At 32.7% G+C, this 24,068-nt stretch overlaps 2 protein-coding genes across 2 annotated transcripts; one reads left to right on the forward strand and one right to left on the reverse strand.

The window, feature by feature from the left end:
• Positions 1-4,642: 4,642 nt before the first annotated feature.
• Positions 4,643-5,546, reverse strand: LOC133181450 (von Hippel-Lindau disease tumor suppressor-like). Its single transcript, XM_061315959.1, has 2 exons — positions 5,123-5,546; positions 4,643-4,903 (listed from the first exon to the last, which is right to left on the reverse strand). The coding sequence occupies exons 1-2, from the start codon at positions 5,457-5,459 to the stop codon at positions 4,749-4,751; spliced, it is 492 nt and encodes a 163-aa protein (XP_061171943.1). The 5' UTR covers positions 5,460-5,546; the 3' UTR covers positions 4,643-4,748.
• A 13,089-nt stretch (positions 5,547-18,635) lies between these two features.
• On the forward strand, positions 18,636-23,494 carry LOC133180887 (monocarboxylate transporter 9-like). Its single transcript, XM_061315331.1, has 5 exons — positions 18,636-18,696; positions 19,365-19,508; positions 19,769-19,915; positions 20,754-21,848; positions 23,309-23,494. Exons 1-5 carry the CDS (start codon positions 18,636-18,638, stop codon positions 23,491-23,493), a joined length of 1,632 nt encoding a protein of 543 aa, XP_061171315.1. The 3' UTR covers position 23,494.
• The last annotated feature ends 574 nt before the right edge of the window (positions 23,495-24,068 follow it).

Raw genomic sequence — 24,068 nt, forward strand, 5'->3', positions numbered from 1 at the left:
TTTGACGATTTTAATATTACAATTTTTCTGTTGCACTCCTTACATTGTAAAATTTTTTCAGCCTCAATTATGACCACAATAACTTGGCCAAACAAAAGTAACTAGAGTCTCATTTAAAAGCTCAATACAATTAATTCATCAGAAAGATATCTTTATTTCCAACATAAACTATTATTATTTATTTCACAGATCTTCAAAAATATTCATTTTTCAAAATGTCATGAAGACGTGTTGGACTCCTGACTTTTGTAGCATCATTTTTGAGCATAACTTTCTTGTGACTAAAATGTCAATGATATATTTGGCAGGAATTTAGCCAGTATCAAAGACATATGCTAAACCATGGGAATATTTATTCACAGCGCCTGTATTTTCTATGCAGGTTGATAAACACGTGTCTGTTGTTTTTTTTTAAATTCACCCAAAAGCCAAGTATGGTTTAAAAGAGGTAGAAGCGTTGGGGTTGTTGTTTCGAATGCGCTCTGGGTGTGGGTATCAAAACACAACTGACAAGCTAAGCTGACCATATCCCCTCACAACATAGGCTGGCAAAAATTTCATATCAGCCAAAGGGTCAAAGACGATCATTGATCATTTATGAAGTCGACGTAAAATCCTTAATTGTTATAACACAGCTTTAAATTACCTAATATCTTCTGACATTCTGCAATTACAAGATCTTTAAGCGTCTATGGATTTTTTTCTTTCATCCAGTAGGTTACCTGTATGTGTTTCATATGTTTAAACTTATTGGACAACTGCAGGTAACATAGGAATGACAACAAATAAGCAATGCACAGATAATTATTCAAAATAAAAAGCCTTTAATCAAGGTACGCAGCAATTAAAACGAATAAGCAATGTAGATAAATATTTACAATTTAAAAGATTCTCTAAATGAATCCTATTCCAAACTGAACTGAATGTGTTACATGTACAGGAGATGTTCAGCTTTAATGATCTGTGCTAAATATTTAATAAATTTATAAAGATAATTATAATTGCGAATTCAACAATCTAATGCAACATTCCATTTGTAAAGAATGCACCAATTGGTACTGTTTACATTCTGATAATATTAAGGAATGATAAAGGTGAATTAAAAAAATGACCAAACAAATATTTATCAATCCGCACAAAAAATATAGGCAATGGAAATAAATTTCTATGTCTCAGCATATGTCCTTAGATAGTGTCTAAATACCTACCAAACATATCATTGATATCTCAATTCACAAAAGTTATGCCCATAAATGATGCTAAAAATGTAAGTAATGCAACGCCTTTTTGTAACGTTTTGAAAATTCAATATTTTTTTAAGATCTGTGAAATAAATAATAATGGTTTATGATGGAAATAAAGACGTTAAATTAATATTTAAAGCCTAAATGTAGACTGTACCAACTTTTGTTTGACCAAGTTGTGGTCATGGCTGATGTTGAAAAAAATGATATACCATGTCAAGAGTGCAACAGAAAAAATGTAGTGTTGCCAAAAAACATGGATTTTAAAAATCTGAAAGACAATTAAATCAAAAAAAGAATTTTCAAAGTGTAAAACAATAAATGATATACAATTTAAAACTTACAAATGTTATATAAATTACAAGTAGCATTAATTAGAGTTATCTGTGCATACCCAATAATATCAGGAGTGCAAACATCTGATATTTTGCTCCCCAGCATGAAAAAAAAACTTTTATCAGTATATGATTCTCTGATTTTTATTTTGGAAAACAAAGACACGAAAAACATTTTTGCCAAATAGATTTATTAATTACAGGGCCTGTCTGTGTTTCAGATTAATATTTCTATGGTCAAGAGTACAAACATTTTTATAGACTCGAGTTATATTAAGAAAAGACTTCTATTCATGTTAAGAAATATTCTTTCATTAATAATGATCTATTTGCATAATCTGGTTCTAAATTATTGACAGTTTTATTATTAAAATCTTTCTATGTGTTTTAAGCTTTTCTTTGATTTTTTTTTATGAATTTAAAAATAAAAACACTGAAAAATTGTTATAAACCACCTCAACTTTACCGAAACAACAGAACAAATTTTGACACAATTTTCGCTTCACAATACTACTTCAAAGACCCCCGTGCTCTTGGTTAGGAGTGCAACAAATATGCTAGAATTATTGCTGATCAAATACATGTATGAATAAATATAAAGAAAAAAAATGATGAGTAGAATGTTTCTGGTTGAGCATAGTTGCTTACAGTGTTTGTCCTGTTTATATTTTATCTTCTAAATATATATATTTTAGCTAGTTTTTTTTTTTTTTAAATACATATATAGGGAATCATTCAAGATATAAAGCCAAATTTAAATACTTTCATGTGTTATTATAAAGTATTGGACTATAAATATTGCACAATCTTGTTTCCACTTGATGTTGCCAACTCTTCATGAATTATTTTTACGGTTTCAATTTATAATTTTACTGCTGTGCGGAGTGCAACAAAACTGTTTAATAATTATCAATGATCTTCATCTATTTTTACTAAAGAATAAATTGAAAAATGAAATATATGGATATAACGAACAGTATTCAAGCTCAAAAGTCCATTAAACATTATAAAATAGGTGCACAGTAAACACGGACCTCCAAAACATCAGAGGTGGGATCAGGTGTCATGGAGGAGTGAGCATCCCCTGCCGACCGGTCACAACCGCCGTGTGCTCCTTGTCATGATCAGGAATAACGGAAAAATCCGTCGACAATTCAGTGTGTAAATAATGGCCTAACAATTAGTATGAAAAACTTCAGTCAGCATTTGACTTAATGATAAATTGTATTTGCTGACAAGGTCATTGTATCGACCATAGAACTTACGAAATGATGACTTTAAACGAGACTGCTGATATTCTTGTTTCATCAACTTGTTTGTCAATAATTTACCTCGTTTTAGAAATTGTACATACGTAGAGCATGCTCTTGCGTATCGAATCAACTGAGAGATATAAACCCCGTATGCAGGTGATGAAGGTATATTGCTGCATAAGTAAGCTAGGGAAGTTGACGATTGAAAAGTTAAAGCATCACGTTTATCATAAAGCTTGGTTGTTAGATTACCATTAAAGTCTTTTTCAAGTAAAATATCCAAATATGAAACAGATGTATCAGACTCTGTAGTATCTTTTATCTCAAGCTCACCGGGATATATCGTATCGACATAAGAATTAAAATAACCATTGTTAATTGACAATACGTCGTCGATATATCTAAATGTCGAGTTGAAGGCCACAGCAAATGTTTTCTTCTTTTCACGTGTAAGATTTTGCACAAATTCTGCTTCATATGAATACAAAAAAAGGTCTGCTAATAACAGGGCGCAATTGAAAAAATGTTTGATACTATTTGAAGTTCAAAACATTATGTCTATCAACAAACTACAGACATTTTACAGTCAATTCAGAAAAAAGTTTTCTTCACAACACATATTTTTAAATACAATAAATACATATTAAACATTGCAAATAACCATGTTTTGAAGTCTTGAAAATATTAAAAACTTGCCATAAATGAATTTTATTGTTTCATATTTCTTCATGGTCATTATTTTTTAATTTACTTATAATTCAAACAAAAAAGGATGTCCGGATTGATATATACTTTTGGACCTATTTTGACTGTAAATGAAACAAATATAAAATTTCTAAAGTATTAAAAAATTGTAATTTTTTTATGATGTTAAAATTCTACCTTTTTGCCATCACCTTTAAAAAACATATATATACAATTTTTAAAATTCTGTATGACATTGTTGAGAAACTTTGAAGGAAATATTAAAATCTATGCGGTTAAACTTTACAACAAAACTTTATGATAAACTTAAAGTTTTCTATCGCCAACTTCCATTACTTTCATGTATGTAGCCATATACCCTTATCACCTGCAAATGGTGTTTATGTCTCCCAATTGATTCGATGGGCAAGTGCATGCACATTCTAAAACGAAACAAGCTATTGACAAACAAGCTCATGAAACAAGAAAATCAACTGTCTCGTTTGAATTCATCATTTCGCAAGTTCTATGGTCGATACAATGACCTTATCAGCAAATATAATATATCATTAAGTAGAATGCCTACTGACGTTTTCTATTTGTCAGGCCATTGTTTGCACATTGCATTGTCTACGGATTTTTCCGTTTTCCCGATCATGACCAGAAGCACATGGCAAGTGTCACGGGTCGACAGGGGATGCTTACTCCTCCATAGCACCTTGTCCCATCTCTGATGTTTTAGAGGTCTGCGTTTGCACTACCCATGATTTCTATTGTTTCGATAGACTTTTGAGCTTGATTACTGTTTGTTATCTACCTATTTGATTATAAGCATGGTTTTACGTGTTACATTCATGACATTCATAAATTTTGGGAAAAAAAATGGTATCATCTGTCCTTAATATAATTTTATTATTTTCTACATACAAAATAAAACCTATACATTTTTGCTGATTTGAGTATCAACATTGAGTAAATGCACTTGGATTTCTTGACAATGATTATGATAAAACATTATTTATAAACACTGAAAGATAAATCTGTAAATGAATACATGCATATCATTGGCATGCTCTTGCAAATGACATTTTGTTATATTACATTACTTAATGAGATGAAGAATGGATTCCTTTAAAAATAAAATGTGACATGTGGCCTTGATGTTACAGTAGCCTTAACATTCAAGGAATATATATCACATTTTACCCAATTTTTTCAGTTACGTAACAAAATCATGTTTGGTGAAAGCCTTCGTAGTCAGTGTATGATACAGATTTCTTTGTGTCCAGTTCTTTGGTGAGCACTCTTGGTATATCCAGTGTCTTTGGGTCAGTGTCAGGATATGCTTTCCATATAATCTGTTTACATCGCTCTCTCAAAGAATAAACTGTGAAATAAAGGTGAATCTTAGATTTACATTTATGAAAACAGCAGTGAAATAATAACACAAGAAGCTGATGGAATATATAAATGTTAACAACAATTATGCCAAATTCATCCTCTCTTAATTCTACTAGTAAATATGCCTTTATATTAGCTTTTCTTTATGTTGTAAACAATTTAGAGTTATCGTTCATAAGCTACTTCCAATTTACGACTAGTGTACCTGGAATGTCGATGTACACAAGTTTGTACGTTAAATCTTCTCCTTCTGCAGGATAAAACACACGTTGTTTGTCGATAACAAGTCGATCATTTGTCACAGTTTCCCTTGCACACCATGGGTGTGTTACGTATGTGTTCATATCGATAAACTCTCCTTTCTTCAAAATGGAATACCTTACCAAGTTTCCTTTAAAATTAAACCAGAACAACGTGGCGATTCTGTCACAGCGATTTTTAAAGCGGACATAAGTAACAATGTCATTATTTAACGAACGTGGTTCCTTGCTTTCTTCCTCTTTTGTCGATTTACCGACATCTTCATCTTGATTTCCAGCCATTTTACATTCTTGTTTCAATCGATGTATGCCTTAAGATGATTACGGTCATCACTGCACGTAGTCCGACCTTTACAAAGTATAGCGTTTACTATTGTTCAATAAACAAACATGCATGATTTTTTAACTTATAAATAGAAGGAAGCTAGAATATTTAATTCCCTGTCTTTATTGTTTAATTACCAACATACATGTAACGTAAACAAAATCCACTGCGGTGTTGCTAAAACCCGCAAACAAACATTTAAAAACCATTGAATAATCTGGATTAGAGCCGATCGAGGTCAAACCTACACAATCCTTAATAGGTCAGATAATGCAATTGCCCTACTACCCCTTTCATTATCGGCGCTTATATTCAAGCGAATATGACCATATTATTCAACCGAATATGACCATATTCAAGCGAATATGACCGGAATTAATTGATAACCGTCTCTTGTTTAGGTATCAGTTCAGTATGAACCTAGAAATAGACTGAAATAGGATAGTTACATGTCTATCATTTATTTGTTTAGATTATTGACATTTTGAGCTTCTAAAAATCGAACTCAAGAATTAAAAAGGAGAAACTATGATAAATCAAAAGTTTTTTTATGATATTATGAAATCAGAATTCATTAAAATTGATTAATTGTTGCATAATGTATAACTTTCAAGATGTTTTAATATACAGTTAAAGTCTATCATTGCTTCCAGTTTCCCGAGAGCAAGGCATATTTCCCGAGGCGAAGTAGGGGAAATAGGCTTGCTCGAGGGGGGAACAAAAATCTTGCCGACTCCCTCAGTGACAAAAATTAGACCAGTTAACTCGCAACTGCAATTTTATTTTATAGGCCTACGCAGTGCAATTATAAGATGCGCAATGGAAAATTCGGTATTTTTGTGATAAAAGTACATGTACATTCTCTAATAGGACAGAAGTTTCTTTTAAGAACTTTACCAATGTCTGACAAAGGTAATATTGCAAGGAATATATGATTATATTTACATTTGCTGTGTTTTTCTACTAAGCCAACTGTGAAATTGAATTGAATGTCATTTTCGTGTATACTCACGCGTAGAAATATGCACGGAGAAACTCGCGCTAAAGTGACGTCACAATGAGGCTACAGAGATGTTAATAAAAATGTAACGATATAGGGCAGGGAATGATTCAAATATTGAGTATATTTTTGGTGCTTTTGAACATGTAAAATGTAAAAATAAGGAGTGTTTTTAAGTTTAGTGTGAATTATTGGTGTGTAAATCACACAGACTTGCACGTAGGCATATTTTTCATGAAGCGCTAGCGCGCTTCATAAAATATGCCTACGTGACAAGTCTGTGTGATTTACACACCAATAAATCACACAAAACTTAAAAATATTCCTTAAATAAAAGCAGCTTTTGCTATGAAAGAGTAACATGATGAACCTCTCACTGCATCATAACGTCACAATAACAAGTTACTTATTTCCCATACAAATTAAGCCCCGCCTCCATACTGAACTAAGAAATGAATATTCAAGTTTATTTAGAACATATCTAAAATCTTTACGATTAAAAGAAATTACTACATGTTCCGAATAGGTGTGTATCAGTTCATTAAACTGACACATCATATGGCAGGAAATCAGTCTTCAGGGAATCAGCAAAATATATGAGTTACTTTCAGTATCACCAAACCCCCTAACTCCGTCACTTACGGGAAACTCCACTCTGTTTGTAAACGAATGCGACTGTGACGTCATTTTTGCAAGTTGAAAATCTACAAATGGATAAAAAAAAAACTAAACTGGAAAAAAAATCTAATCAATACATTGACATATTGAAGAGGGCGCTGGTGACGGAGTTAGGGTTCATTGGACGTAATGTCACGTTGTTCTTTTGGGGTTATACGTGAACTTGTTATATATATATTAATTTGGGGAATCACTCGCTTTGTAAATTCTTTACTCCGTATTTGGATTTGCTCTACTCGTGGGCAGTATTTGGTCTGTCCTCTACGGTGGCTGTAAATATCCAAAGAATAAAGAAAATATATTTTTAATTAACTGAAGTTTATTTCTCGGAATCGTCGATGAAAGTGCAATGTAATGCTTATAAACAAACAGTCACCAGTTACGCAATTAATTCAAAATATTATAAAAATACGTTTTAAAGTTAGATCAGGTGACTGTACAGAGGGTTAAACAATTTGAGAAAAATCCCTCTGTGACGTGACATTTTAACACAACGTAGATACCAAAAATAAACCTAAACTACACATCAGTACAGCTGACAGTCTCAAGGTTCTAATTCATACACAGAGAAAATTCGAAACGATCCTTATCAACGCTACACGCATCTCTTGACTTTGATCAATAAAGAACTAAAATTACAAATAGACTGAACTAGAAAGTATTTAAATCTAACATTAATCTTAACAATCAAAAGCTTGTTTACTTACGATTTTAACTCTAAAGTCATTTTACTTTTCCAGCGTTTTTAAACATAAACAAATAACATTTTTACCTCCTTACATTAAAGAACGCAAAATAAATATAATGGCGCTAAATTACAAATAACTTTTCTAAGAACAATGCACTTTACTTGAGACTGTCGCTAAACCCATTTATTACAATAAAACATGCAACTATAAACTATAAAAGACTAAATGAGGTCACTATGCATAAAGATTATGCAACAATAAAATCTTTAAAGGAAACTTAATTCAAAGCTCAAATTTAGAAAAAAAAGAAATAAATAAAAATACTTAATCAATAGAATACTTAATATTTTTCAAAATTATTTATGAAATAGACGGAATTGCTTTAATGGAAAATGAATCAATTAACTGAAAAATATATGATTTACATACCTGTAAATATCCAAAGAATAAAGAAAATATATTTTTAATTAACTGAAGTTTATTTCTCGGAATCGTCGATGAAAGTGACCGAGCTAGGGTGCATTTTCACCTACGATTCCGCGTCTTTGGATTACAGGATTTCAGCCAATCAAAATTTAGTATTTCTTTAGTGAATAGCCAAAAGTTGTGAAAATTTTTCGAATAAAGAATATTAATTAAACGGAGTGATCATGTGACATAAAAAATGACCGCCACAGTAATTGAGTAAATTTGAACACCTGTGCTTGACCTCAGACCCTTAGGCCTTCTTAACCAAAAAGACAAAATCACAAAAGAGATTAACACTATTACGTAATTATTTGATTATCATGCTTATTGAACATCTGACTCTAAAAACTCATAGGAAAATTATTTACTAAAATACAATAGGAATCCATTAGTTGGACATGTCAATGTTTGTAAAAGAAAGTCTTTTTTTCACCTGTACAAAAAACTGTTTTACATTGAATAAAGAAGAAAATCTTGGGTGACAAATTGAATTCTTTCACTGTAACAATACATGTATTTTGTGCTAAATTCTGACACTAAATACTCAAACACAATTTATGTTTTTCTCCATAAAAGTTACTTTTTAAAAATACATATCTTTCCAAAAGTACTACATTCTCAAAACAAAAGATGAATTTATAATAATATTGCATTATATACAATGTATCTGTCTTCCCACAAATTTTTATTAAAATAGAAAATTTGGTGTTATGACTATTTAGTCATAACACCAAATTTTCTATTTTAATAAAAATTTGTGGGAAGACAGTAATATAAGATGTGATACGCGTTCTGGTTTTGTATAAGCCCAACAATTGCATTTTTTTTAAATACCAAATTTTCGCAACACCTTATTTTCGCGAGATAGGTATTTGGTACATGTATTTATAAGCGAGTTAAAAAATTTTCACGAATTCTGGGTATTCTTGTATATAACCTGCAGTGATTAAGTTTTCCTGAAAAAATGTTTTGTTTACTTAGTATTATGCTAAAAGTCAATCATATTGTTTCAATAATTATTTTTAGATAGTATTGGATGCTCCTCGCGAGGATCGGTTATTTTATTACGTAATTCTTTTGTTTTTAAAGTGATACTCCTTATAAGCATCCGTCCGCGGGTATATAAATGGGGACAAATTTTGTGTCAGTCAGTCACTGTGCCGTTTCGAATTTATGTAATAACAGAACGTTCAAAAGATTTGAAGGATTATTGTTGTTAATTGTGATGTGTTTTTCGGGCACCTCGCTCTGTAAATAAATGGTATATATTTACATTTCCAAAAAATTTTCATTAAGATTCTTTGCAAATTAGAAAAAAGTTCATGTTATCCTGAACTACCGTGGGATGAGTAAGAATATTTCCATTACGATGTAATTGAAGTCAAAAAATAGTGCAAACTTAAAAAAAAAAATTATCGTTGAATGACAGAAATATGTAGCAAGTCATCAGAAAAATAATGTAAATATAAGATATGTTCTTTTGCCCGTAGAAAAAGTGTCATCACCCTAAAAACATGCATACCCCACGTGAAGAAAAATGACTCCCGTAGAATAATGACCCCTTGTGAATTAAAGCGGATTAAAGTTGAAACTTTTAGGGGGCAAAATAAAAATAATAAATCAAGAGACCTGTTGGCCAAAATGTTCACTTGAGCTTCTTTGGGAATAAATCGATGATATATTGATCTCATTACCTGATACAATCATTGCTGTTTTTAAGGTCAATTCAATGATTCAGAATCAAGTGGAGTTAAAGATTTATCGAGTCCAAAGGGCGAGGAGAGCATTGTTTTTCGATGGTGGAAAACTACTGATCGTCCTGACAGAAAAAAAGCAATAATTGTTTTATTATATGATTCAACGATTAAATTGATACAAACTGATAAAGCAGACATGACAAGTTTCTTGTTAACATTTGCTCAAGTCCTAACCAAACACATTGAAAGAATAGGAGTTAACATAAGCATAACCAGTATTAATTTTGCATTTGAAATCTAGTTTTGATGCAATGTAGAAAAAATAAATTTCAGGCATAGCATCGAAAGGGGAAATGGTGCATTATAAGAGGCAAAAAATACTTTTAGTTTAAAATATCTTTGATGAACCCCTCAAAAAAGTTTATTGATGTAAGTGGGATTTTCTTTTACTCTACTGTATCCCAAAGTTGGGGGAAGGACAACCAGACTTGCAATGACCATTTTCAAGCGAAAAAAAATTACGTTCATGGAAATGGAAGGGGATGGACACCACATCCCTGATTCTATGGGCCTGAATGTTATGTTCATCTTGTTCACTCAAGTAGGAGAGATTTTTTAACTATACTGTATAAGAAAGAGGGGGTGGTTACAAGACTTTCAATGAACATTTTCAAATTAGAAATTGCTAAAATTTACATCCAGAAAAGGGGAAACAATATCCTTCTCTTCTCCGATTCTTTGTACTTGAATATTATGTTCACTTGAGTAGAATTCAGACGCAGGTGAAATAACACTTCAGAATTGTTTTCAATCTATTTTTAGTTCAATGTAGAAAAAATAAATCCTTATACATGTATTCACCTTGAAGGTCAATAAAATAGTCTGTCTTTAATTATAATTTGAAAACATTAATCTACTTCAATATACACTGTATTGAAAATGTTTCCATATTGATTTGACAAATGTATCACTGTTTTAAAGTGGATTAAAAAATATTCCTCATACATGTATGTATCCTATTCTCAGACGACCATGTTAACAGACTCTAATGTACATTATACTGGGATTCCCCTGTATTACTTCTATATACTTGAAAAGAAATTCCCATACAGTAGACCATGCACTGTTTATAAATAAAATTGAATGCACATTATAAGATTGTATATATTTCAAACATGCAGAAATTTTATGTCCTTCTTATGTTTGTCACGTCTGCTTCATATTTGGACGTTCTACTGACTATAGACGATAAAGACCAACTAACAACTAAATTGTCTGACAAAGGGGATGACTTCAGCCTTTTCTATTGTCAATTTTCCTTATTTATGAAGTAATATTCTGCAATCATTTGCATACTTTTACATCTACCTATTTATTCGATACCCAAGAGCACGATTAATTTTTAAATCGAGACAGGCTACTGACAGATACATGTAAGTTAATGTTACAGGGGTTTCAACAACCTCGTTTAATGTCAGCATTTCGTAGATTCAATGGTCGTATCAATGACCCTGTCAACAAATATAACCTATAATTGGGTCAATTGTTTGGCCCTTGTTTTTATACTAAATTCGACAACGGAATGTCCCGTTTACCTGATTTATTCATAGCGCTCACGGCGGGAGTGACGGGACAACAGGAGATGCTTACTCTGTCTAGGCACCTGATCCCACCTCTGCAATTTTCGGGGGTCCTTTTTTATGCCCCAAACAAAATTGTACTGCTTGTAGATATTTTTTAAATCATCAATGTTCGTTATCTTCACCATTTTGTCATTAAGAAATATATATATCCACTGTATGTCGTTCGCACGAGTATTACGTCATTTTCGATAAATTCTACCTCATTTGTACGACTTTTTATGTCATTCAAAATATACATATATACTGCATTGCATAACTTTCCGTATTTATTTCTGAAAACTTATCCCATTCCTTTTTTTCCCTTCATTTTTAGCTCACCTGAGCTGAAAGCTCAAGTGAGCTTTTCTGATCACCCGTTGTCCGTCGTCTGTCTGTCTGTCCGTCCGTCCGTCCGTCTATAAACTTTTCACATTTTCAACTTCTTCTCAAGAACCACTGGGCTAATTTTAACCAAACTTGGTACAAAGTATCCTTGGGTAAAGGGGAGTGTAAATTCTTAAATAAAGGGCCAAGTCTTCTTACAAGGGGAGATAATCAAGAAAAAACAAAAATAGGGTGGGGTCATTAAAAAAATCTTCTTCTCAAGAACCACTGGGCCAGAAAAGCTGAAACTTATGTGGAAGAATCCTGGGATAGTGTAGATTCTAAATTGTTCAAATCATGACCCCCGAGGGTAGGGCGGGGCCACAATAGGGAATCCAAGTTTTATACATTGAAATATATAAGAAAAATCTTTAAAAATCTTCTTCTCAAGAAACACTGGGCCAGAAAAGCTGAAACTTATGTGGAAGAATCCTGGGATAGTGTAGATTCTAAATTGTTCAAATCATGACCCCCGGGGGTAGGGCGAAGCCACAATAGAGAATCCAAGTTTTACATTGAAATATATAGGAAAAATCTTTAAAAATCTTCTTCTCAAGAACCACTTGGCCAGAAAAGCTGAAACTTATATGGAAGCATCCTGGGATAGTGAAGATTATAAATTGTTCAAATCATGACCCCCGGAGGTAGGGCGGGGCCACAATAGGGAATCCAAGTTTTATACATTGAAATATAAAAGAAAAATCTTTAAAAATCTTCTCAAGAACCACTGGGCCAGAAATACTGAAACTTATATAGAAGCATCCTAGGGTAGTGTAGATTCTAAATTGTTCAAATCATGACCCCCGGGGGTAGGGCGGAGCCACAATAGGGAATCCAAGTTTTACATTGAAATATATAAGAAAAATCTTTAAAAATCTTCTTCTCAAGAACAACTGGGCCAGAAAAACTAAAACTTATAAGGAAGCATCCTGGGGTAGTGTAGATTCTAAATTGTTCAAATCATGACCCCCGGGGGTAGGGCGGGGCCACAATAGGTGTATTAATAGGGGGAAATCTGGTAAAGAACAGCATGGCCAAAGTTACTCAGGTGAGCGATGTGGCCCATGGGCCTCTTGTTTTAAAAAAAAAAAGTTGATCCTACTCAAAGCATGCTGATTACTTTGGGAGACATGTTTACCAATGAGAAACCAGAACATCCCGCTTGTCTGTTATTTAATTTAGCTATGAATGTCTATAATTAGTCAAATATCCAAATATGAAACAAATGGAAGACAGTCATAAAGGGAAATTACGTTAACAGTTATAACCAATAGTAGACATTTTGCGATTTTCAATATGTGCTGAGAACACAATAGGCTTAAAAGATAGAAATATGCAGGTAAACGTAATGCGGTTTTATTGCATTTTAATTGCGCGTTCGTCCAGCGTTGGTCAAAAAAGGACATAAAGAAGAATATCAAACATTGAGGTTCAAACCTTGGCATCAGTCACCCGTTATAAATTTTGTATCATGCACTCTGTTGGAAAGGGGGTCATTTTTCAACGGGGGTCAATTTTTTATAGGACGCACACATAAAATAATGACCCCTAGGTCTCTTTTTCTGCAAAAAATTATTTTTTTCTACGGCTGGGGGGTCATTTTTTGTCGTTGAAATATGACCCCCTGGTCATTATTCTATGGGGGTCATTATTCGTCTTTACACCGGCGTGAAGTGTCGTAGTTCATGCCCTCATGAATTCTCAAAAATTAAATTCATCTCTTAAATAAACTTACTAGATCGTTTTTAAGGCAGAGAAAATACTTTTGTTTTACCATTTAATGAATGAGAGAATAAATAAAGCCGTTTACCGCTCGGCGGCGCTACAAACCTATACTATTAAAAATAATATACGTAGGAATGAAATTATCGTTAGCAGACCGTTTCGCGTGATTACGCGAAAATTAAGTTCTTCCGAATAAAAAGTGATTTACAGTAGTACTAAAATCAATGGTTAAATTCAATACTAAATATAGCTAGCAAGAAACAAATCAAACAATAGGCGTATGGGCCACATCGCTCACCTGAGCTCATTGCTAGGAAGAAACAGAAATCAGTTCAGTATTGAACGGGGGAGGGGAATAAACTTTAATTTACACTACCTCAGGATACTTCTATATCAGTATTATATGTACTAATCTTGGCTTTGCTGCACTTAAACAGAAGAATTTTAAAGTTTTTTCCCGATGTTTTTCACTGTCACGTTAGCTCATTCTGTAGAGCTCTCGTTCCGTGATCGGAAGGTCGTGGGTTCAAGCCCCGGTCGCGACTGACCTAAGTTGTTAAAAAAAAAATAGGTAGCAACTTAAATAGGATGCTTCTATAAAAATATGACTAATCATGGCTTTGCTGTTCTTGAGCAGAAGATATTTTCAAGAGGATTCCCTATATTTTTTTCTTACGCAAAACTTAATTGACCCTCTGTTGTGCCCCCATGATTTGTACAAACTTGATTCTACAATACCTAAGGTTGCTTTTGTATAAATATGAATTAATAATAATGGCTTAGCTGTTCTTGAGAAGAAGAATTTAAAGATATTTCTTATGAAAAAAAAATACATTTCACAGTAGAAAAGGATTTACCAGGAGAAAGTTTCAAAAATGTAATTAACTAAGCAGTAATTAATTAGCAAAGATTGCATTGAAGTCTATGGGGACAAGCGATTATTTTAAAAATAAATATTCAAATAATAAGAATATCAATAAATACTGTGGAGGAAAGATGCATTAAAACATTAGAAGTAGATTGACGATTGAAGACGATTTTTACCAGATAAGTTTTTTTAAAATTGATTTTGATTAAAAATAGAGGGAGATAACCCTTACCAAAATTCAAGGTCATAAATTAGGGACACATCCCACCCTTACATGCTAATAGTAATAAAATGGAATTATGCCTAAATATACTGAGTATTAAACACCTACACATCTGTTATGTATTCAATTTCATTGAATCTGTTGCTATTAGGGATGGAATACCTTAACTTCTTTATTGCTGATTCAGCTTCCAACTTCTTCAGCTAGCTTCTGAATACCTGACTTTATTCCCAAAGCTTTGCCTTATATACCCTTTAGTTTGGCTAGTCCATTTCAAGGGTTTTCAGGTCATTCCTTTATATGAGGTCTTCAATGCGTTTTACTCAAATGCCCCTTAACCATTAGAACTACACCTATATAAAACTTTGTAAAACTTTAACCCCCCTGTTGTGGCCCTGCCCTACCCCCAGGGATCAACTTGGAACAAACTTGAATTTACACTACCTGAGGATACTTTTATTATAATATGACTAATCATGGCTTTGCTATTCTAGAGAAGAAGATTTTTAAAGACATTTTCTATATATTCCTATGTAAAATTTCGACCCCCTCTTGCAGCCCCGCCCTACTCCCGGGGTCATGATATGAACAAATTTGAATCTATAGGATGTAATAAAGCGTTCACATAAGTATCATCTTTTTTTGCCCAGTGGTTCTTGAGAGGAAGATTTTTAAAAGATGCCAAAATTTTTCACGAATTCTTAATTATCATTTGAAAGAGGGCGCGGCACTTCCTGTGTACAAACTTAAATCCCCTTTACCCAAGTATGCTTTGTGGCAAGTTTGGTTGAAATTGGCCCCGTGGTTCTTGAGAAGGAGTAAATGTGAAAAGTTTACGGACTACAGACGACAGACGGACGCCGGACACTAAAGCTCACTTGAGCCTTCGGCTTAAGTGAGCTAAAAATATTCCAGAGAGTAACATATCGTGTATTTCCGCTTATGGTATTTGTGTAGTCGGGGATAAAGGTATTGTAAAAAAAATATGTAAACATTATTTTTACAATTTTCAACAGTGAAGTTCTGTAATTTATATATATTGAATAAAATTGATATTTCATCACAATGTGAATGAATATCAACGTGATATTTTGTCACAGTGTGAAAGAATGAAATGGAGATAACGAACAGCATTCAAGCTCAAATATGAGAAATTCGTTATAACTCGAGATTTTCAAAATCCTCCCTGACCTGTTATAGAAAGAGAGAGTAAATTGATCATCCTGATAGAGACTAAAACTTCCCACCTTTCTTCAAATATTGTTGAAATCTATGTTTACAATGTTTTCACTCTCACATTTGCTAATCTATGACGTCTCAGCCGCTTATCTTTTACGTCACAGCCTATGACACTGTGTCACGAAAAGACAGAGGCAGAGGGAAAATCAAAGAAAATGTAATAAACAGAAAATTCAATATTTTGTAGTTGTTTTTGGAATTTATTTCACTCGTTAGATAGAATTTTCACATGAACAGTTTTGATGTCATTGATTTTCACGAGAAAATTACAAATTGAAATAGCTATGTTCTAAGACGGTAATGATAAACAAATTGAATGCAAACTTTATATCTATCGTGTATAGATAATTCATATTGAAATAAATCGGTTTTAAACACTTTAAAACTAACTTTTGTAACAAAGCAGACAAAATAATTGAAAGTAAATTTAAACACAAAAAACTCATTCTAACCATACATTTAAAGTTAATGGAGAGATTTCTTAGTGACATATTTTTGCATCACATTGTTCTTTCGTGTTTTGACTTTGCTGTCGTTTTTGTAATCAACACCTTACATCTCTGAACCCTATATTTGGTAGTCAATCATAATCATGCATGAAGAAACTCCACTGAACTATATTTTGAACCTTATCTTAGACAGATACATTTAGTACACAATGCATCTGGTTTCCTTTTTCCAGTACAATAACCGTGTTTCCCGATATCCCATGACGTCTGTACAGGAATACATATAACACACATATCCTACATGTCGTCTTCTCTTTGGACAGTATTCTTGAATGACCATCAGGAGCAGAAACTGTATTTTTATTTTTATGATTTATTTACATTATTCCTGCAATTAAAATTTAATGATGCTCATAGTACCACAGAAAAATAAAATGAATATTTAACTGCTTTATTCATTTAAGATACATATTTTCAAAACTTTTTGCAACCCAAAAATCAATTTTCAGCTGATAAAGAGTCTTTGTAGAATTTATCGGTCTTAACATATTTGACAATATATATTAAGTTCATTTTCATCAACTGTGAATTCATAATCCCCCACTAATCACCCTCCTAAAACTGTACCAAATTTTTACCAGTCGCAAAACCCAAATTCTTCCCAAATGTATTGCCTAATTCTGCCAAAAAAACATATTTGACAAGTAAACAAACGGAGCGGTCAAATAGATATCCTCATATATACCTGGAATATCTATGAACACAGGGTTGACGGTTCCGTCTTGTGTCTCTGTTGGATAATACACTGGAACTTTGTTGATTTCAAGTCGTTCATTTGTTTCTCGGTCTCTTGCGCACCAGGGATGGTTGACGTATGTGTTCATTTTTCTTCAAACTGGCATATTTTACTAAATCCCCATTATAATTAAACCAATACAAGATGGCCACTCGATCAAAGCGGTCCTCAAAATGAACAGAGGACTTGATTTTGCTTCTAAGAGAACATGCTTCTGCATTAGCAGCCATTTTGTTCCTTTCAGTCAAACAGCAGAAATGAAAATAAGAACATATTGACAGGCCATTTAAATATTTTGCAATATTTTAAAATCCGATGATTCAAGTGACTTCTATTGCAAACTTCCTTTCGAAAAATCGAAACAAAAAATGCTTATTTTCCTATACATACATAATAAACATTAACATAGCATTAAGAAATAATTTTAAGCGAAATATCACCAATCAAAATGTTTATTTAGAGACTTTTAAATCACTCAGAACAGCTGGTGAAAGCAATGATCCGTACAGTTAAACTGTTACAAAATTGTACAAAGCAATATGAGAATATGTGACCTTTAGCCACTCTTAATTTCCCTAAACTTTATTGATTGATTGTTTGATTATATATTGTTTTTCGTCCTATTCTAGAATTTTTCACTCATATACAGACGTCACCATATAGAGGTGAAGGACTTCAAATTTAGACCTATAATCAGCACTTAGTGCCATTGTGCAGTGAAGGTTCTTAACACCTAAGGTGGACGAGACCTCAGTTTTAAAGTCTCATCCAAGAGACCCATAACTTTCACTTCTAGTGACAGGTGCTTGGCTAAGGAACAGTCACTATTACCTATTACCTATGTTTACGTCTAAGTTTGACGCGACGCGACGAACGAGGATAGAACCCGGGCTTCCCGAAAACAAAGCGACGCCCTACCACTAGGCTACCGTCGTCGGACACCACAGAGTCCGACATATCTCTTTCTTATTTGGGTATTTTGCTAGAGAAAGACATTAATAGCAAACTAAAAACTAAACAATATGATAAACGTGTTGACTTAAACTTTTCTACCGTCAACTTCCTTTATTTATGTAGCAATTATCACCTGCATATGGAGTTTTTGTCTCCAGGATGATTCAATACACACACACACACACACACACACACACACATATATATATATATATATATATATATATATATATATATATATATATATATATATATATATATATATATATATATATATATATATATATATATATAAAGAGAGAAGCATAGTAAGTTTAATTTTTATTTTAAAGATATAATTGATGCCATCTGCAGAGACGATACGACCTATCGACAGAGGATGGGCCTGGGTTGTACTAGCTGGTGAGTTTGACTTTCAAGTTATCTTAATCAAATACATTCATGTATGTGTATTTGATGAGTACCCTAAAATAAGATGTATTATTTATACAGTTTTGGTATATACTTTGCTTATGAATGTCGATTTATTATGTTGTAACTATTCAAGTTTCCGAGAGTCAAGCTATATATTGGTCACATATACTTTTGTCCTTGAATACAATTGATTTCAATTTCGGAGTCCTTATCAGTCTTGATTAGATATCGGTGTCAATATCGACAACTGAAGCAGATATTTATGTGTGTTCGGAGATATTAATTATTAAGTAATTCCTATCAAAGACTTCAACACATACTTAACTGAAAACACATGTAATTCTTTTCATTATTTTTGGTTTTTTCATATACATGTATGTTCGTTAAATTAAGAAAATCTTTGGAAGAAAGGAAGAAAGTTCAGTCTTCTCTAGAATTATGACTGTTCTTAGTTTCTATTACGAATTTCATATTCTAAAATTTCAATTTGAAATACACATCCCCCTTTAGTTAGGTATTTCTAGTTTATGATAATTTTTTATTTTCGAAATTCACAGGTTTAAAAATTCCTGATTTGTAATAATAAATTCTATTTACAAACATGAAAAGTTATGTTTTAATTCATTGACATGAAACATATTACTTTTGATTTTCAGCCTCTACTGTACACTTCTTTATCTTTGTGGGCTTCGTCAAAAGTTTTGGGATATTTTTCGTAGCGTATTTGAAGAAATATGACGCCACTTCCTCTGGCATATCACTAGTGATCTCCATCCAGACAATCAGTAGCACTCTCTCATGTAAACCTCTCTCTCTCTCTCTCATAGAATCTCTCTCTCTCTCTCTGTCTCATAGAATCTCTCTCTCTCTCTCTCTCTCTCTCTCTCTCTCTCTCTCTCTCTCTCTCTCTCTCTCTCTCTCTCTCTCTCAAGTGTATACAATGAACTTTAAAAAATCGATATTACTTCTGTGCTTTTATTGAGAAACATTTATAGAATAAATTAACACAGATTCACTTTCTTATCTTATTCTATTATGTATATATCTTATATTTTTCTAGCGGTCATTGTTCTAGGAATAGGGACCAGATTCTTTACTGAGCGAACATTAGTCATGTTTGGTGCTTTCCTAACGGCGGTGTCGCAAATTGGCAGCGCATTCGCTTCCAGTGTTGGGGTTTTGATGGCAACACAAGGAGTTATCTTTGGTATTCAAATTTCGTATATTTTTTTCAAGGAAAATCTGTTTGTTCCCGCTTTTGACACTTCATTGTAACCAGTACTTTAAGAGAGAACAGCTATTAAATTGATAAAAGTCTCTCAAAAGCCACAGCATGAATGAAAAATGCCAGCAAACCATTTTCCTTTTCTCTTTGAAACATGAGTTTTCTAAGAGCAAATTAAAAATATTGTACTTGTAGAAATTTTAACCCTTAGATGCAATTAGTTAGAAGTAAGATTACCTTTCATTTTTATTATACTATTTTACACGATAAAGTACATGCAACCTTCTCTAGTTTATAGATGCTCATGTTTTGTAACAACACCCAGAAAAGACATCGAACACTCTCTATTAACTCTTTGATAAAGAATGAAAAATCCCACTGAAGACATTTTTTTAACTTCAAAAAACGAATGTTTTCTCTTGCCAAGAATAGAAATTGGTGGTTAAATGGGATGATAACTGAATGTGATACGAATAAAAAATAGCACTTATAAAACGATATCAGATTTAAAACTTTCATGTAGAGAATAGTGTTGTCTCTGTAAATTAAGATTGTTAATGTTCTCTTTCTATAGTTCATGTAGATAGATAGATAGATAGATAGATAGATAGATAGATAGATAGATAGATAGATAGTGTGAGCAGAACCTGTCTGTGTCTATTGCTTAACACCAAATGGTCTACTTTATGATAGTATTAAACAATCTGCTTCAAATCTTAATTCCCTACAGAAAAGTTTTTTTTTTCTTTCGTAATATCCAGAACAAAAAACATGAGGGAAAATGAAAACTATCTTACTTTGTCGTTTTTTTTTTATTCAGGTATTGGTGTTGCAATGTCACAACTTGCACTTGTGTTGATTTTGTCCCGATATTTTGAGAAAAAAAGAGGATTTGCAAACAGTTTTGCCAACGTTGGAGGTAGCATAGGGGGATTACTTTGGCCAATTTTACTAAAAATCTCGATGGACTATCTTGGACTGTCTGGAACATTGTTAATAGTCAGTGGAATGTTCCTACAAGCCATTGTTTGTGGGGCATTAATGAGACCTTTACCATCAGAGGGCGGTAAAATTCAAACATTAGAGGTCAGAGATGATGATGACACAGGAAGTGCAATTGATAATGACACAAAAGACCAGAATGTGTATGAAAAATCAAATGGAACATATACTCTTCCAAATAGTAAGACTCATGGACACAGACCTAATGGTCCAGTGGTTGGTAGAAGAAGAACACAGTCGGAAAACATTATGGAAACTAACAAAGTGTCCAACCTTCTTCACAGAACAGCTATAAGTACCCATGATCTACAAGAGGATTTTAAAAAGTTGTACTTATCTCCGTCTCTACAGACTATGGTAGTTTGGTCCTCAGTTGAAAAAAGAGGGCCATCTACTCGTCACCAATCAAAAGAGAAAACACAGTTTAACGAAAATGCTAACCAATTTTTTAATTTTGCATTATTTAAAAATCCACTGTTTTACGTATTTACGGTGAGTTCTATTCTGAACATTTCCGCTGCTGGACTGCCTGTCAATTATATACCCCCGCTGGCACGTGACTGTGGATTGACAGATGAAAAAATTGCTCTTTTAGTCACTATTTGCGCTGCTTGTGACCTTGTCAATAGAATCGGTCTGACATTCATTGCTGATAGCAAAACTTTGAAGCGGCACCAAATTTTAGCCATAACAATGCTACTGAATGGATTGTCTTGTATGTTCGTACGATTTTATGATGACTTCTACACTCTGATTATATATTCTGTGTTGCATGGTTTGTTTGGGCAGACCTACTTCTCCTTGTTTCCGGCTATAATCGTAGACTTTTTAGGATTAGATAATCTGCGTCATGGTCTCACCACCATTACAGTTACTTTGGGAATCTCAGTTTCAATGTCCACTGTTTTAATTGGTAATATTAACTTTAAATTTTATGTTCTTTTCATGTCAACAGGCTCAAGTGTACTTTGTCCGCCGATGTCATGTCTGTCGTCTGTTTACTTTCAGTTTTCTTAAGAACCACTATTATAATACCAAGATCAAAAGTAAAAAAAAAAATGTTAATCTTCTACATTACAGTAAAGATTCAAATTTTATCAAATTATGGCCACGATAGGATGTCAATGTTTTGCAAAGATATAAAGAAGATCTTGTTTGAAATTTTCTTCTCAAGATCAACAGGAATACAATTAGTCAAATGAATATGCAAGCATCCTAATGTTTTGTTGATTTAGTTATGTTCAAATCATGGTCTCAAGAGCAGGATTGGACAACAATACACGGTGTTGTTTAAGATATGTTAAGGATAGAAAAAGATGAAAATCTTCCAAAAATAAGATTATAATAAATGAAATTGGTGTGAAAGAATCATGCTGTAGTGTAGATTTAGTTTCTTCTATTCATGTCCCTCAAATGTAGGGGTTGAGCCTCAACAGAGTGGTGATGTTTTTTACAAAGACCTAGAATTCAGAATAAAAAATGTCCAAAATAAATCTTTTTAAGAACAGCAGTATCACAATCACTCAGATAATATTCTAGCAACCCCAGATAGTGTATATTCCAGTTTGTTTAGACATTTGTGTAAAGAACAAGATTGTAGCTTCAATAGGTAATAGTCGCCCGCTTGGTGCAGTGGTTAGAGCGTTTGCTCTATAGAGTCGCAGTGTAAAGAGTAGATCCTCGAATCCACTGCGGGACGTGCTCTGACGTGGAGACCGGTCCTTCGGATGAGACCGCATAAGCCCGAGTATAGGTCAAAATTTGCAGCCCTCCACCGGCAAGTGGTGGCGTCTCCATATGAGTGAAAAATTCTCCAGAGGGACATTAAACAACAAATAAGCAAACAAATTAATAGGTAATCAAAATTTTACATATTGGAGTAAAATTCATTTTTTTCAAGGTTGGGCAAACGTTTCAAAGAAAAATGCACGGACTTCTACATAGATTTCTATACAAATAACTACGTTACAATTTATAAACTTGACATCGATCCTTAATTACTGTAATTATATAAAAGAAGATTGTTGAAATCATTGACTAAAGTTTCAAGGCCATAATGAAGGGTTTTCGTTAATAACTACTCATTTTTAGGAACAGAAGGCTGACTCAGGAAGCAGTGTCTTGGTTTTTTTTAAAACTATATGCTCTGTATTAGTCATAAAAGTTTCTTTATTCAGTAACGCTTTAACTATCGTAAAAAAGTATCGAATGTTTCTTGGAAAAAATATTACGAACATAATAATGCTCTTAATTTTTACAAATATCTCTTTTGAAACGTTAAGTACAAATTCGAAATTGGGATTGCGTGTTCTGTTTTGCTAATTATCATAAAAAAGTCAATTATAGAATAATTTGAACTTTTTGATCTTTAAGGTGAATTACGGGATTATACCGGATCCTATCTGACTTCTTTCTACTTTATGGGGGCTACAGCTGTGTTAGGGGGTTTTGTACTGTTGATGGAGCCCTTTGGACGTAGGATGATGGTGAATAAAAAGAAGGATGGGGACAGTAAAGAAATGCAGCCCATGATGGATAAACCTGATCAAATAAAATAAATTAAATGAGACGAATTTTAACTGTAAAAAAACCCCAGAAGTTTTAGTTTTTAAGTCATGTATTATAATAATTTGTTATGACCGTGATAATTAATTGTTCTTTTTTCAAGTAACTGAAAAGAATATGAATTTCATTATGGTTGGTTTAATTTTGAACATTGAGACTTGCTGTTTATTTGACGTAAATTGCAACTTTAATTTCAATAAATAATGTCAAAATTGATAAATCATTTTATTATGTATATGTTGTGTCTCTAACTTGATTGAAATCTATTTAGACCAACATATGGATCTGTATAATTTTATTATTTACCGGACACTGTGATGCTTCTGTCGTTTTTTGATATCCATTTCTATAAATATGTTTAATTATGTTCTGTTCTCATTATTTTATACATGAAAAAAAGAATGTTTGTTCTAACATTTTGACACTCCCTCTTTTTTTCTTTTTGTTATATTCCCCCAAATTGGACCAATAATTGATTACTAGTAATAGACGAAAATTTTCAAATAATATTTGACATAAACCTTGAAGTAAATTATTCTGAGCAAGTTACCGCTCTTTTTATACAAAT

This window comes from Saccostrea echinata, unplaced genomic scaffold, assembly GCF_033153115.1.
Source record: "Saccostrea echinata isolate AGI-Se365-2 ecotype Australia unplaced genomic scaffold, CSIRO_AGI_Sech_v1 ptg000008l, whole genome shotgun sequence".
NCBI lineage: Eukaryota > Metazoa > Mollusca > Bivalvia > Ostreida > Ostreidae > Saccostrea > Saccostrea echinata.

Bases quoted from the DNA above. Each gene is read 5' to 3' on its own strand.
- LOC133180887 (XM_061315331.1), top strand. From the start codon at position 18,636: ATGCCATCTGCAGAGACGATACGACCTATCGACAGAGGATGGGCCTGG. The intron at 18,697-19,364 runs GTGAGTTTGACT...TTTGATTTTCAG, and splicing joins GGCCTGGGTTGTACTAGCTG to CCTCTACTGTACACTTCTTT. The intron at 19,509-19,768 runs GTAAACCTCTCT...ATATTTTTCTAG, and splicing joins AATCAGTAGCACTCTCTCAT to CGGTCATTGTTCTAGGAATA.
- LOC133181450 (XM_061315959.1), bottom strand. From the start codon at position 5,459: ATGGCTGGAAATCAAGATGAAGATGTCGGTAAATCGACAAAAGAGGAA. The intron at 4,904-5,122 runs GTACACTAGTCG...TTTATTTCACAG, and splicing joins TGTGTACATCGACATTCCAG to TTTATTCTTTGAGAGAGCGA.